This window comes from Diaphorina citri, unplaced genomic scaffold (genome assembly GCF_000475195.1).
Source record: "Diaphorina citri unplaced genomic scaffold, Diaci psyllid genome assembly version 1.1 scaffold42, whole genome shotgun sequence".
Classification (NCBI taxonomy): domain Eukaryota; kingdom Metazoa; phylum Arthropoda; class Insecta; order Hemiptera; family Psyllidae; genus Diaphorina; species Diaphorina citri.
In genome coordinates, this window is record NW_007377479.1 from 490,142 (window position 1) to 506,919 (window position 16,778).

Below are 16,778 nucleotides of genomic sequence, written 5' to 3' on the forward strand. Positions count from 1 at the left end.
GGGTAAGTGTACCATTTATTCGCCCACCTAAAAAACGTACCATTTATTGGCCCACCTGTACCATACGCCACTTCCTCTCTCATTTTCTCTCTCTCTCTCTCTCTCTCTCTCTCTCTCTCTGATGTGTTTTTGTTTGGAATTCTCTCAGCAAGTTTGATAATGCTGTAGTATAATAATAGGGTTTTATTTATAGGTATGTACCTATGTATCTATGTTGTAGCATATCTAGTGCTTTATTTAGACTGTTGATGTTGTTCATGAGATTTGATTTCCTTTTGTATATGAGATTGATACCTACTTGTGATCTTTTCATCCGGGGCGGTTTTTTCATTGGCTTTTTTTATTATTGGCTCTACATATTTTTTGTTCGAACGAATTGATTTTTTTATGTTTTAACTCAACCATTGTGTTTTTAAATTCACTATCAAGTTCATTTGTTGGTACTTTTGATGTTAACTTATTGGTGTTGCTACTGTTCTTGTTATTGGTAGTGTTGTTGTTGTTGTTGGTGTTGTTGTTGTTGTTGTTGTTTCTGCTGCTGTTGTAGTTGTTTTAATTTTTTTGTTTCTCTCCTCGGGTATAACTTCCATTTTCTACTTTTTCCTTCTCTATTAGGTCCATATCCTATTTTGTTAATATTATTTTCTGACATTCTTTCTCGTCATCTACATCTTCTTTTTCTTCACCTCCTCCGCGTCTTTTTTCTTTATTTTAGGAATTTCAAGGGTTATCGATTGAATTTTGGATCCGTTATGTTTCTGTTCTCAGGTACATCTTCCTCGCCATCTACACTGCGGAGATGATCATCAAGATTGTCGCCAAAGGGTTCTTCATCAACAAGTACACCTATCTGCGGAATCCCTGGAATTGGCTGGGTTTCATCGTGACAGTGCTGAGAATGGTCTGATTGAGTTTAGTACAGAATAGATTTGTGAACTTTTTACAAAGTGCCTAAATTTTATGATTCTTGTTTAGTTTTTCCCCAGTTTTCCGAACGTTTCAATAATTTTTCTCCTTCTTTCAGGTGTTCTGATTTTTCCAATTTTTGCCTCTGTTTTTCGATTTTCTCAACATTTGCATGACTGTGTTTTTACAGACATTTTTCTCAATTCTTCTTGCATTTTCTTCTTGTTCAAGATTTTCTGCGTTGTCTCCAAGCGGTTTCTCAAAAGCTACATCCACCATTCATACATTTTCTTGCCTCTTTTTCCATTTTTCCTTTTTTTAAAATCATTATTACATCTTTTTCTGTTTTTTCACCATTTTGTGCATTATTTGTTAATATTCCACCATTTTTCTCTTTGTTTCAGACATTTTGTGTTGTCTCCAAGCGATCCCGCAAGAACTCCATCCACACCATTTTTGCATTTTCTTCTATATCTCCTTCTATTTGTCTAAAAGGGAGATTCCCTTCCATTTTCTTATCACTTTTGTTCTTAAGTCACTCATCCGTAATATTTTGCCTAAGGAAATGTCTGCAATATTTCTTTTCTTTCCTTTTATTTCTTTTTTTTTTTTTTCTTCCTTTCTTTTTTTTATTCATTTATTTTTTTTCTTCCTTTCTTTTTATTCAGATCATTTCTCTCAGACGTTTTTACATTTTTTTTTTCTCAAATTTTTGCTTTCCACGTTTTCTAATATCTGCTTTTCTTCTTTGTCTGCCTTCCTCTTCTTCATCTTCTTTTTTGTCTTCTTCTTTTTGTTCTTCTTTTCTTCTTTTTCTTTCTCTTCTTCTTTATCTTCTTTTTTGTCTTCTTCTTATTGTTGTTCCTCCTTTTTCTTCTTTGTCGTCTTTTTCTTCTTCTCCTCCTTCTTCTTCGTCCTATTCTTCTTTTTTCTCTTCTTCTTCTTCTTCTTTTCCTCTTCTTCCTGCTCTTTTTTTCCTTTATCCTCTTGTTTTAAACGCTACCATCAATTCCCTATAGTATTGTTGAGCCGTTTTCAGTGTTTTCCTTTCGTCTTCTCATTATCTGTCAATCTGTCCATGATATTCTCAAAATTTTCCTTTTTGTAATTCTACTATCGAATCTTCTCAAAAATACTATTTTGCACATTCTTTCTTGATGATTCTTGTTCAGTTTTTCCCCAGATTTCCGAACGTTTCAATAATTTTTCTCCTTCTTTCAGGTGTTCTGATTTCTCCAATTTTTGCCTCTGTTTTTCGATTTTGTCAACATATCTTGCATGACTGTGTTTGTTTTTACAGACATTTTTCTCAATTCTTCTTCCATTTTCTTCTTGTTCAAGATTTTCTGCGTTGTCTCCAAGCGGTTTCTCAAAAGCTACATCCACCATTCTTACATTTTCTTCCCTCTTCTTCCATTTTTCCCTTTTTTTTAAATCATTATTAATATCTTTTTCTGTTTTTTCACCATTTTGTGTATTATTTGTTAATATTCCACCATTTTTCTCTTTGTTTCAGACATTTTGTGTCGTCTCCAAGCGATCCCGCAAGAACTCCATCCACACCATTTTTGCATTTTCTTCTATATCTCCTTCTATTTGTCTAAAAGGGAGATTTCTTCCTTTTTTTAAACTCATTATTGATATCTTTGTCTATTTTCACGAATATTTCAATTAACATTTGACTCTTTCTCTGTGTTCCAGACGTTTTGTGTTGTCTCCAAGCGGTTCCGCAAGAACTACATCCACCGATTCACCGCCACCAATTCCCTCTTCATCTTTTCCGCCTGGGGTTACCTGCGCCGCACTTGCATCTTCATTTCCACCAACCAGTATTTCGACTACATGGTTATGACCACTATTCTGCTCAATTGTGTGTTCCTTGCCAAAACCGAGTCTGTTGAAGAGGCTGAGTGAGTAAATTTGGATTAGTTTTTAGATTTTTTTAGTGTTTTTATTAGGTTTTTTTTTAGTGTTTTTATTAGATTTTTTAGTGTTTTTATAAGTTTGTTTAGAATGTTTTTGTGTATCTTGTTAAGTTTGATTGTCTTTTTAGTCCAGTAACTAGTTTCATTTATGCTTGTACTTGTTTTTGTTATATTCTTCTTTCTTTAGTTTTTCTTTTGGAAGAGGCTGAGTGAGTAGTTTTAGATTCATTTGGAGTAGTTTTTATTAGATATTTAGTGTTTTATCAGATTTTGTTCGTCTCTTTATTAGGTTTTTTTTTAGTGTTTTTATTAGATTCTTTAGTGTTTTTATAAGTTTGTTTAGAATGTTTTTGTGTATCTTGTCAAGTTTGATTGTCTTTTTAGTTTAGTAACTAATTGTATGCTAGTTCCATTTATGCTCGTAGTTGTTTTTGTTATATTCTTTTAATTTATTTTTTCTTTTATATTTTTGTGTACTTTGTTAAGTTTGGAATGTTTTACTTTGATTTCCACCAATCAGTATTTTGACTATATGGTCATGACCACTATTCTGCTCAATTGTGTGTTCCTTGCCAACACCGAGTCTGTTGTCTGATGAAGAGGCTGAGTAAGTCATTTTGAATTTTCGGTTTAGTTTTTATAATATTTTAGTTTTGTTTGTGTTTTTGTGTCTACTTTTATGAAGTACCTAGGTACAATAGTTTGTTTCGTAAGGATTTCCATTTTATGTTTTTGTATCTTTTGTTATGATCGATTTTTTAGGAAGTATGAATACCTCTGTTGTTTTGTGTTATTATGCGGTCTTACACCCATATTTATGAACAAAATGCTGGCTCTTAAGTTCGTGCTAAGCATAGTCTCAAGGCATTTGATTGGTCAATTTCGACGGTGTAATTTAACAATATCTTGGGAACGGTATGAGCTAGAGAGTTGAAATTTGGTATGTAGTTCACAAATGTGACAAGGATGCAACACAAAACAATTGGTTGAGATGGTTGCTGCGCTTGGCGGTATTTTGACCGCTTTTGGACAGATTTCGACCGTTTTCAGCTATAGCGATATTGTAAAAGTTAAGGTAAAAGAACACTCAAATAAGCATCATTCAATAGGATAAGGAAAGTCGTGTGATGTTCACACCAGATTTTTTATTGTCAACAATGGCTGAACCAATGAGATTCCACTTTGGACGTCCACTCTTGCTGCACCAAGCGGAATCTCACAATCTCATTGGTTCAGCCATGTCGAGTATAAAAAAAACTCAGATAATAAAATACAGCTTAACTTTTACTCTTCACAGGTAGGGGGAGGGTATAAGTTGCTTGTATTCTTCTGTTCCGAATAAATACGAGTCTTAGTGTCACGATAGCAAAGAGAGAATCAGGACAGACTATAAAAAAGCCAGCCGCTCCGAGAACGAACCTTATCTGTTTAGGATAAAATTCGCCCCGGGCGGGAATTTACAGTATCTAATACGAGCAGCCGACAACCCTGTTATAGCTGACATGTACTATGTTGCCAGACTGCCAGACACAAAAATGGAATCTTTTTATAAACCCACGGATTATGAATATGTACATGAGAGAGAGAAAGAGAGGGAGAGAGAGATGGAGAGGGAGAGAGAGAGAGATGGAAGCTGCGAAGTGTAAATAGAAAATTAAACAGTACGGAAATAATAGGATGGAAAAACAAGGAGAAACAGACAAGCTCTTTCTCTCTTCTTCTTCTTCTTCTTCTCCACTTCCTCTTCTTCTTCTTCTTCTTTTTTTGCCATCTCTCCACTTTATCCGAATGGTTTCAGGGCATTTTTTTAAGTGTCACGGCACTCACGGCCGTAGGAGTACGCCAGCCTACCGAGAACGAACATTATCCGTTCAGGATAAAATCCGCCCCGGGGGGGAATCGAACCCGCGGGTTGGCGCTTACGAGGCAGACGCTTCAGACATAAAGAGTCTGCTCAAACAGGCTGTACTGTTGTAAAGATTATGTATTGTATCAAGCGTGCCGGGAGGCGCGCGAACGTCAAGAGTTCGAAGCGCCGCCCGGCCTATATTAACACGAAACAGAATTTCATCCCTGCATACTCGGTGTGTTTTAGAGAGTGGATAATTGAAGGATAAGAAAGTATAAAAAGTATAACACCGACACCGAGATAAGAAAATCCCCCTGACGAGAAACGGATAAGAAGTAGAAGAAAGAGGAGAAGGAGGAGGAGGAGAAGGAAAGAAGAAGAAGGAAGAGGGAGAGAGAGAGAGAGAGAGGAAGAAAGAGAAAGGGAGAGAGAGAGATAGAGAGAGAGAGAGAGAGAGGAAGAGGAGAAGTAATTAAGAGCTCATTAAAAAACAATTTAAATTTTTAGCTCACCTAAAAATAATTACAATAATTACAGTGTGTTGCTGTAGACTTTGTTCTAGTGTTATCAAACTAAAAGCATAAACGAAACTCAAAATGTTGGTCGAGAGCGGAACATTTCTCTCCCTCAGTCTTTGCACTCTGTGTATTTCTTATGGAGATTTTAGCGATCAAAAATTGATCATATCTCAGGATCGGTTTAGATCGCAAAATCCTTTCTTATTGCACACCTAGACCATAAAAGGAATAGTCCTATCAAATTTCAGCTTTCTAGGTCTTGTGATTCTTGAGAAAGAGCGATCAGTGGTGTGAAATGTGAATGAGTGAATGGATCTTGATTTTATAATATAAGATTTGAAGAGGTTTGACAGAGGGAACTGTAACTGCTAAGGCCTCATCGTCCCGAAATTGAAGACAGGATAAGAAAAAGTTTGCCGCTCCGAAAACGAATCTTATCTGTTTGGGATAAAATCCACCCCGGGCAGGAATCGAACCTGTGACCTAGCGCTTACAAGGCAGACGCTATAGCCTCCAAGTTAACTAGGTTGGCATCCTGTATTAATCAGTGTATTTAATTAATTTAATAAATAATACATAGATAAATAATTAGATATTAAAGCTTTTTTTACCAGAGGTGTAACTGTATAACTGCCAAGGTCTTTAGCGAAATATTGAATCTTTATTTAACTCCTTTTCCCCCTAATTGATATTGGCAAGCTTTTAATTATGTGCAATTAGTAATAATCCATTTTTTTATTCCTCTTCCTCTTTCCTTTTCCTCCTCCTTCTCTTCTTCCTCTTTTATTCTTCTTCTTTTTCTCTCATTCCTTGTTTCGCCTCTTCCAACCCTAGGTGTGTCTTTTTCGTTCTCCTTCTTCTTCTTCTCCTTCTTCTCCTTCTTATTCTTCTTCTCCTTCTTCTTCTCCTCCTTCTTCTCCTTCTTCTCCTTCTCCTTCTTCTTCTTCTTCTCCTTCTTGTCATGCTTCTACTATTTTTTCACAGACGCTTCTCTTCCTCCTTTCCTCCTTCTCCTCTTTCTCTACTTAATTTCGAATCACCTTTACCGCCTCCTCCTCCTTCTCCTTCTTTCTCTTCGCATCCGTTTTCTCTTCTTCGAGTGGAGGTGACGGTAAATGTACCAGAACATAGTGTTGTACTGAAATAACCCAGTTGAAACTAGAAAGTCTCTCTTCCTCTCTCCCCTCCTATGTCTATATTTCGCTTTCTCTTCTCCCTCCCTCTTCTCTCTCGCCTTCTTTCTCTTTGTTTTTCTCCCTCTTCGCTTTCTCTTCTCCCTCCCTCTTCTCTCTCTCGTCTTCTTTCTCTTTGTTTTTCTCCCTCTCTCTACTCTATTCTTCATCCTCTTGTTTCTTTTTCCCCTTTCTTTCTCTCTTCTGTCTCCCTTTCGTACTCCCTATTCCTCTCTCTCTCTCTCCCTCCCTCTCTCTCTCCCCCTCCCTCTCTCTCTCCCTCTCTCTCTGTCTCTCTCTCTCTCTGTCTCTCTCCCTCTCTCTCTCTCTGTCTCTCTCTCTCTCTCTCTCGCCCCCTTTCTTTCTTTTCCCCGCTTTTTCTCCTCTCCCTCTCCTTCTTTCTCATTCCTTCTCCTTTTCCTTCAATCTTCAGACCCCTCCTCTCTCCCTAATATTTATTATTATTTTTATTTCCATCACCAAAGTTTTTCCTCCTCCTCTTCTTCTTCTTCTTCTTGTTCTTCTTCTTCTTGTTATCCTTCTTCTTCTTCTTCCTTCTCGCGCACTTAGGTTTTATTTCTGTTCAAGTGAAGTTCTAAAAATGACAACAGCAGTCATAGAGTATTCTGCTAACTTTTGCTACTACATATACACATAGATTTCCTATGATCGCCTTGTATTTGGTTGAGTATGCAATGTGTCATGATAGGAAAATAGTGGAGATGTCACCATTACAGCTAGATTTCCTATATGCCATGATATAAAAATTAGTGGAGATGTCAATTTTACAGCCAGATTTCCTATGATCACCTTGTATTTGTTTGAGTATGTAATATGGCATGATTTGGTTGAGTATGCATTTATGCAGTAGAATTGTAAGGGAAAAGTGAACTAGAAATTAAAAAAAAAAAAAATAATAATAATAATAATAATAATATGTGATCAAAAAACTAAAACTTCAACATAGCCAGCCTAGTTAGCTCTACAAATCTGTGGTTGGGTGGACGATCTCCTTTGCAGAATTCTGCCACAGCCATAAGAAAAGTTTCAAGGGAACTTAAATTTTCATAATTTATTACACCTAATTTATAGCACCAAAATTTACCAATTCAAGTTCACACTTTATGTAACAATTATAACATCTTAACCATTTCTCTCTCTCCTAATCACATACCATATCACCGCAATTTTTCTTAATCACTTCGAACATTCTTGTAGACAAGTTTTCTCTCTCTCTTTCTCTTCTTCCCTCGTTCTTTCCCTTTTTCTCATCCTTTATTCTCTCTCTCTCCCTATCATATCATTCTGTCTCTATCTTTTCATGACATATTACCTACTTCTTTTCAATGTTTCTCCTCTTTCTCTTTCTCTCTAACTCCCTCTTTCCCTCTTCCCTCTCTTTTCCCCTTTATCTATTTCATTTTCTTTCTCTCGCAATCTATCTTTCTCCTTGAGAATCTGTGACTTGTTTACTCAGAGAGAGAGAGGGAGGAAAGAAAAGAGAGAGAAGGGAAACAATGAAGACAAGTACCTAGGTAATATGTCATGAAAAGAGAGACACAGATAATGTGTGAGAGAGAGAAGAGAGATAGAGGGGGAGAGAGAGGGAGAAAACATGTCTTCAAGAACAATATCCATTACAGCCATAATCGTGTTCTATCTCACAATTTCATCTCTCTCCCTCCCTCCCTCCCCTCTCCCTATCTCTCCTTCTCCTCCTCCCAATCTTCCTCTCTCTCCCTTTTTATCTATCCATCTTTTTCTTCCTATTTTTGTCTCTTCTTTGCTATATTGTTTTTACCTTGAAGCTATTTTCCTCTCTCCTCCCCCTCTCTCCTACTTATAATCCTCTCTCTCCCTCTTTCTCTTCTCCTTGTTCTTTTTTTCCTCTCTCCCTCCTTCTCTTACTTCCTGTCAGTCTATATCTTCATCTCTCTTAGTTGACGAGTTTTTAGGAGGGCGAATAAATGGTACACTTACCCTATGTATCTATGTTGTAGCATATCTAGTGCTTTATTTAGACTGTTGATGTTGTTCATGAGATTTGATTTCCTTTTGTATATGAGATTGATACCTACTTGTGATCTTTTCATCCGGGGCGGTTTTTTCATTGGCTTTTTTACTATTGGCTCTACATATTTTTTGTTCGAACGAATTGATTTTTTTATGTTTTAACTCAACCATTGTGTTTTTAAATTGACTATCAAGTTCATTTGTTGGTACTTTTGATGTTAACTTATTGGTGTTGCTACTGTTCTTGTTATTGGTAGTGTTGGTGTTGTTGTAATTGTTGTTGTAATTGTTGTTGTTGTTGTTGTTGTTGTTGTTGTTGTTGTTGTTTCTGCTGCTGTTGTAGTTGTTTTAATTTTTTTGTTTCTGTCCTCGGATATAACTTCAATTTTCTACTTTTTCCTTCTCTATTAGGTCCATATCCTGTTTTGTTAATATTATTTTCTGACATTCTTTCTCGTCATCTACATCTTCTTTTCCTTCACCTCCTCCGCGTCTTTTTTCTTCATTTTAGGAATTTCAAGGGTTTTTGACTGAATTTTGGATCCGTTTTGTTTCTGTTCTCAGGTACATCTTCCTCGCCATCTACACTGCGGAGATGATCATCAAGATCGTCGCCAAGGGGTTCTTCATCAACAAGTACACCTATCTGCGGAATCCCTGGAATTGGCTGGATTTCATCGTGATAGCTTCGGGTTATGCCACTATTGGCATGGAAGTGGGCAATCTGGCGGGTCTGAGAACGTTCCGGGTGCTGCGGGCGCTGAAAACGGTTTCCATTATGCCAGGTAAGACTTTTATGATAGTTTTTTTTTTTTAAATTACCTATTTTTTTTTCCGTTAGGCGCTTTAACACTATTGATTTTTTTATATTGATTGATTTTACCTAGGTATTATCATTATTATTATTATTTTTAATTCATAAAAAATGGTTTTATTATCAAGAGGTACTATTCATAAAAAAAGTTTGAAAAAAAAAAAAAAAAAAAAAAAAAAAGCAAGTAGGTACTACATATAACTGTTCTACTTTAGAGGATGCGACTAAGTATGCTACCTACTTTTTAAAGGATGCTAAAATGGAGAAGATGCTACAAAGTTCTGCCACTTTGGCTCCCCAAGTTTTTATTCGTTTTATTACTTATAATGGGGTCTTTTATTTTATTATTTTTATTCGGTCATGATGGAACAGTGTTGTGGCTTTAACTATTGCTGCTTTTAGACTGCTAGAATGAGAATAAAAATAAAATGAAGTTAAATGAAATGAAATAAGGAAAAAAAGAGGGATCAAAACAAGTAGGTGGTAGTGATTTTTTTTCTTCAATAGGTCCTTGCTCTACGGACGCATTGAAAATATTACAATTTTTCGATAGAATAAGCCAGCCTAGTTAGCTTAGTTGGTAGTGCGTCTGCCTTGTAAGCGCTAGGCCGCGGGTTCGATTCCCGCCCGGGGCGGGTTCTTCCTGACCTAAATTTTTTCTTGTCAGCACTCCTGTCTTGTAAGCGCTAAATAACGGGTTCGATTCCCGTCCGGGTTGGACTTTATGCTAAACGGATATAATGTTCGTTCTCAGAACGGCTGGCTTTCTCCTATCCTGCCCCCTTTTAGATTTCGGGACGATACGATTTCCTTTGTTATTGTTCCCCCAAACTTTTTTTTTTTTTTTTTTAAGAAAAAGAAACATAGGTAAGTAGCTATACAGTATACAGCTATACAGTATTATGTAGAACTTTTGATACGTATTGTAACGACATTTTGCTCCTTCTTTCATCGAATGGGGAAACATCTTTACCTCCCCAAATTTAATAAACCAGATTTCTTCATCCTTCGAGAGGCTTTCCAGATTTTTCTCTTCCCCTTATTCTTATATCCCTTTTACTAACATCTCTCCCTTTCCGCATTTCACATTTCTTTCTCCATTTTCCTCGCTCTTCTTCAGGGGGGAGGCCTTTTAATTTCTCTCTCTCTCTCTCTCTCTCTCTCTTTTTTGCTTTCTCATCTTTTTCTTTTCTTCTATCAATTCGTTCTCTCCCTTTTCCTCCCTCACTCTTCTTCAGAACTTCTTTTGAATAGAGGAAGATAGAGACAGAGAGGAAGAGGGAGACAGAGCGAATTGATCAAAAATCAAATGGGAAGGGTGTGGCAAGGAGAAGAAAGAAGAGAGAGATAAAAAAATATGGAGAAGAAAGAGAGAGAGAGAGAGATGGAAGGGGGAGAGAGAGGAACATACATAATTTATTCATCCAAATTATTTCTGTCTTTTCCCAAGAGACGCGTTCTCTCTCCCTCCCCCCCTCTTTCCATCTCTCTCCCTTTCTCTCTTTTCCTCCCCTCTCTCTCTCTTTTCCTCTCCTCTCTCTCTTCCTTTCTCTGTTTTCCTCTCCCCTCTCTCTCTCCTCTCTCTTTTCCTCTTCTCTCTCTTCTTTCTTTTTCTCTTCCTCATTTACTTTTCACTTCCTTAAATTTTCCTTCTTACATTATTTTCCCCTCTTTTTTTTACGAGCAAAACGGCTTTCCTCTTCTCCTTCTTCTCTTCCTCCTTCTTCTTTCTTTTCTTCTTCTTCTCTTCCTCCTTCTTCTTATTTCTTTTCTTCTTCTTCTTTTCCTCCTCCTTCTTCTTCTCTTCCTCCTCCTTCTCTTGCTTGTTCTTCGTTTTTATCGTCTCCTCTTTCTTCTTTTCCTTCGCAATCTTGTAAACTTGAAATTGTGTGCAGAGCAAAGAATCAAACATAAGCTTGGGATGGAAATCATTATGGATACAAACTTTGTGTACACTAACTTCTTTATTCACCTCCTTCTCCTCCTTCTTCTTTTCCTCCTCCTTCTTCTTCTTCTCCTCCTTCTTCTTCTTCTTCTTCTCCTTCTTCTCCTCCTCCTCCTTCTTCTTTGCTTTTCCCCGTATTCAGATGGGGTGGGCGGGGCGTTTTTCGTCAGCCTCTCAATCAGCCCTGGGGTAATTGCTTTTTTTTCTTCTTTTGGCAATTGTAACAATTATTATTACCAATAAAGTATATATCTATATCTATCTAATTGCTTTTGGGCTGAACCTCCAATGCAGACGATTAGAAGAAATGTGCCTCACAGTTTATGATGTTATGAGGGACGCATTGCGTTTTACTCAGAGACATCTGTTCTCCTTAGGCGCGTTTCGCACTGAGGTAACACGTCGCAAGTAGCAAGTCGCAAGATGCTACTGCTTACGTCCTGAATCTTGTTCAAAGAAACATGAACACTTTCACATTGGAGTAACAACATTGGAGTAATTGATTCAAAAAATAATTTGTTCCCACAAACAATCACAAGTAGCAACTAACAAAACTCCAGACTGTTGGTGTTGAAGTAACACTGTTACTTGTTTCCAGGGTTCAAGTAGCAACATGTATCCTCAGTGAGGAAGGTTTCATTTGAAATAATGGTCTGGTCTTTGAAGATGCATGCTACGTAGCATCTTGCGACGTGTTACCTCAGTGTGAAAGCCGCCTTAACTTGAATTGACCCTCAATCTCTATCAAAGACTAATTGTATGCTGTGTTGTTTGGCAACTCTTTATTTAGAGCAGTTTGTTAAATACATACATTATTTTACGTATTCTTGAGAGTTCATTGCAACGGTCAATACATTAATTAGACTTACTTTATCATGGACTTCTGTGTACTATTACTGTCTACCGCGGCTGTTCTACTACCTAACCTCTTCTGGGCTTTCAACTTTCAACATAGCAACGAGTGTGGTCCATGATTAAGTCTAATTAACATATGTTATTTGCTTCTCTCTCTATGTGGTCTGTGTCGCAGCTATAATTTCTATTATGTTTTATTCTATTCTATTTTTTTTTTAATTCCATTTCTATTCTATTCCACAGGTCTCAAAACCATCATCAACGCCCTCCTACATTCCTTCAAGCAGTTGGCCGAAGTCATGACGCTAACCATCTTCTGTCTGATGGTGTTTGCCCTGTTTGCGCTACAGGTAATATTAATATTAAGTTTATTGTTATTATTGTGAATCTCCTTTACAGTCCCTCTAAGTACTTTACTTGTGTACTTTTAGGGGACGATTTTCACACTTCATTAGTATTTATAATAATAATAATAATAATAATAATAATAATAATAATAATGATGATTCTCATTTTTCGTGCTCCATGACTTTGAAACATCACCCAAGTAAACGCAACTGATCTATTTGCATGGATCCTCTGCAACCCTCCAAGTGCTGCGTTCGCCCCTGAAATTTCTACCTCCAAAATGTACACGTACCTACGCTATGTACCTACATCTACCTTAATATGCATAAATATACTCATACCCAAGGTACCTGTATACATGGCATGGTTACAAGATTCCTGTGAGATAGTTTGTGTGGGTGTGTAGAATGTGAGATGCTATGTAAATCATTTCGAGAGAGAGAGAGCGAGCGAGAGCGCATGAAAACAAAATGACAATAGGAGAGTGAAAAAGAAAGAAAGTGAAGAAAGGTAGATAAGGAAATATAAGAGAGAGAGAGAAAGCTTGTATTTGGTTGAGTATGCAATGTGCCATGATAGGAAAATTAGTGGAGATGTCACCTTTACAGTTAGATTTCCTATGAACGACTTGTATTTGGTTGAGTATGCAATATGCCATGATATAAAAATTGGTGGAGATGTCACTTTTACAGCTAGATTTCCTATGATCGCCTTGTATTTGGTTGAGTATGCAATGTGTCATGATAGGAAAATAGTGGAAATGTCACTTTTACACATAGATTTTTTCCATGAGTTATTCTATGACGAAATAAAAGTTGTCACTAAAAAGATATTCTACGAAGAATGGAATACCAAATGGGCTAATATCAACCCTCCGCTTTCGGGATGATGAGACCTTAAAACTAACAGTTTTCAAAACTAATCGAGTTCAAAACCATGTACCTTACTTTGTTCAATCATTTGCAATATAGTAATACTTCCACACAGTAACTAGTAAAATATTACATAACTATGCTCTTCCACCCAACCGTGAAGTACTTTCGATTCAACAGTTTTCTTATCCAATCACGCTTGCGGAAAGTATTTCAGATTTCTCTCTCTTTATCTCCCTCTTTCTCTCTCCCTCCCTCTCTCTCATTTTCTCTCTTTCCCTCTCTCTCTCCCTCTTCTTTACTCTATTTCTCTCTTCCTCTTTCTTTCGTTCCATGTACTTTTATATCTCTTCCAATACCATACAAGTCTTCTCTCTCTCTCTCTCTCTCTCTGTCTCTCTCATAGTCACATCCTTGTTTTCACAACTTTCACACTCTTTCCACTCCATTGCTCTCTTCTCTCTGTCTCTCTCATAGTCACATCCTTGTTTTCACAACTTTCACACTCTTTCCACTCCATTGCTCTCTTCAACCAGAGAGAGAGAGAGAAAGGAAGAGAGAGAGAAAGAGGGAGAGAGAGAGAGAGATATATAGGGTTAGAGGAAGGGAGATGGAAGTCGGTGTAAAAGATTTACAGTTGTTGAAGTTCTTCTCTCTCTCTCTCTTTTCTCATTCTATCTCTCTATCCTCCTCTCTCCTTCTTCCTTTCCTATCTCTCCTCCTTCTCTGATTCCTTCTTGATATGCAAAGAACATTAAATGTGTCAAAAAATGAGGTTTCCTCTCTCTCTCTCTCTCGGAAATACCTGGTGAAAAATGATGTGGAAACTGCGAAATGTTATTCTCTCTCTCACTTCTCTTTCTCCTTCTCTCTCACTCCTCTTTCTCCTTCTCTCTCCCTTTCTCTCTCCTCCCTTTTTTCTCCCACTCCAACTCTTTCTCCCGTTTTCTCTCTTTCTGCCTCCTCTTTTCTCTTCTTCTCTCAGTTATTCCCTCCCTTGCTTTCTTCTTCTTCTTCTTCTTCTTCTTTCTCCTCTCTCTCTCTCTTCTTTATTTTATGTACTAGGGGTGCAGCTACTTGAATGGAGTAGTTGCAAATGGGTAAAAATTATAAATAAATGGTCGATTCCTATGTGAAAAGTTGGGAAAAATCCAAATCCGAGGTCAAAACTCCGAAAAAATAACTGTAAAAAGTCGAAAATTCAATTTTCATTTTCCCTTCTAATGAATGAGATCAAATATGTGTGACGTCAGACTTTACGCAGTTGTTTTTTTCGTCCGCTAGGTAGCGCCAGTATGCAAGCACGCTTGCGGAGGAGCAGTTCTCTTACTCCCTGTCTTTCTCTCTCTCTGTCTCTCTTTCTCTCTCTCTCTCCTTCTCTTTCTCTTACTCCCTGTCTTTCTCTCTCTGTCTTTCTTTCTCTCTCTCTCTCTCTCTCTTGCTTCAGCTCCCTCTGTCTCTTTCTTTCGTTTTTCTTCTTCTTCTTCTTCTTCTTCTTAGTAAAATTCGCTTGTCATTTTGTTTTTTATCTCTCTTCTTGTTCATATTTGTCTTAGGGATGTCATTTCAAATTTTCAACTTTATTTCTTTTTTTTCTTTTTCTTCTTCTTCTTGCTTTTCTTCTTCCTCCTCCTCCTCTTTCCTCTTTTCAAGAGAAGTTACCATCGTTTTTCTTTTCTCCTCAGAACTTTCTTTTTCACCTCTTTCTTCTGTAATCCGCTAATCCCTTCCTCTTTACACCTTTCTTCCGAAAAAAAATGCCATATTGCGATAGTTTGTGAAAATAAGACCTATATTAAAAAAAAATCAAGTAAAAAGCCATACCTACTACCATGTTTTGGCAGCCTCTGTAAAGATATTTTTATTGGTACCTAGGTACATACAAAGTGTAGCCTAGGTAGATACTTAGATATTTATGGAATAATATTAAAAAAAATATTATTAAAAATAAAAACAATATTCTTTAATAATATTATTTCTCTAACTCGTGCTGCTTTGTAATAAAAAAAAAGAAAAATCACTTTCCTTTCTGTCAGTTTATATCTCTTTCTCTCTCCTTCAGCACTTTGTCTCCAACTTCTTGAAGGATCTTGCTTATATTCTTATCTTTCTCTCTCTCTCTTTCTCTTACTCCCTGTCTTTCTCTCTCTCTGTCTCTCTTTCTCTCTCTCTCTCCTTCTCTTTCTCTTACTCCCTGTCTTTCTCTCTCTGTCTTTCTTTCTCTCTCTCTCTCTCTCTCTTGCTTCAGCTCCCTCTGTCTCTTTCTTTCGTTTTTCTTCTTCTTCTTCTTCTTCTTCTTAGTAAAATTCGCTTGTCATTTTGTTTTTTATCTCTCTTCTTGTTCATATTTGTCTTAGGGATGTCATTTCAAATTTTCAACTTTATTTCTTTTTTTTCTTTTTCTTCTTCTTCTTGCTTTTCTTCTTCCTCCTCCTCCTCTTTCCTCTTTTCAAGAGAAGTTACCATCGTTTTTCTTTTCTCCTCAGAACTTTCTTTTTCACCTCTTTCTTCTGTAATCCGCTAATCCCTTCCTCTTTACACCTTTCTTCCGAAAAAAATTGCCACATTGCCATATTTTGTGAAAATAAGACCCATATTAAAAAAAAAAAAGCCATACCTACTACCATATTTTGGCAGCCTCTGTAAAGATATTTTTATTGGTACCTACGTACAAAGTGTAGCCTAGGTAGATACTTAGATAGGTATTTATGGAAAAAAAATATTATTAAAAATAAACACAATATTCTTTAATAATATTATTTCTCTAACTCGTGCTGCTTTGTAATAAAAAAAGAAAAATCCACACAAAAAATATTCAAAAATTCATATTCAATATGAATATACCATCCCCTCCTCTTCCCCCACCCCTGAAGGCTCCCTCCCTCTCTTTTCCTACCCCTTGGGAGATATCAGGGGTGGGCTCCTCTCTCTTTACCTACCACTCAGCCCCCCCCCCCGGAATGGTAAGGGGGGGTTAAATTTAAAATTCTCTCTCTTCTCTCTTTTTTAATTTTCCGAGGGGGACTTCTTCTGCTCTTTTACTTTTAACTTTGCCTTCTCCTCTACAATATTTTCCCCTTTTTTATTCCCTTTCTTTGTTAGACTTTCGGAGAGTTCCTTACTTTCTTTAGCAATAATTTAAACCCTCCAATTTTAAAGGGGTAGGCTCTTTCTTCTGCTTGCATGTGTATTGATAGTTCTTCAAGATGTTTTGAATTTGACATATAGCCATTCGATGTGGATCACAAAGAAAGAAATTTTTTTTTTTTTTTTTTTTACCCCTTGTTATTTTTCCTTTAGCATAGCAGCTTTAGTTGTTGCCGTCCTATCCTTGCTTTGGTCGAAGACTCTTGCTTGTAAGATTAGGAAATCGTATTTCAGGTTGGGCCTGCCCTTAGTTTTGGGCATAAATCGCGATGTTTGTCCTACGTTGTTGTCTTTTTTAAATCCGAGTCTCTTTGAAAGACTTTTGTGGATGACATGGATTTAAGTTATTATATTAATTTTTTGCTCCCTCCTATTACAAAAAAAAAAAAAAAAACTCTCCCGAAGTTGCTACCA

General features: G+C 36.8%; 1 protein-coding gene across 1 annotated transcript in view; it reads left to right on the plus strand.

Annotated features, from left to right (window-relative positions):
- The window catches only part of LOC103514086 (sodium channel protein 60E-like), a gene marked incomplete at its 3' end in the record, with an annotated part of 49,620 nt that overhangs the window by 4,639 nt on the left and 28,203 nt on the right, over positions 1-16,778 (plus strand). The window contains 7 exon segments of the mRNA XM_026826919.1: positions 769-901; positions 1,311-1,364; positions 2,423-2,476; positions 2,608-2,816; positions 8,948-9,168; positions 12,241-12,347; positions 12,735-12,754. Of these exon segments, the coding sequence (XP_026682720.1) occupies positions 769-901; positions 1,311-1,364; positions 2,423-2,476; positions 2,608-2,816; positions 8,948-9,168; positions 12,241-12,347; positions 12,735-12,754 (798 nt within the window).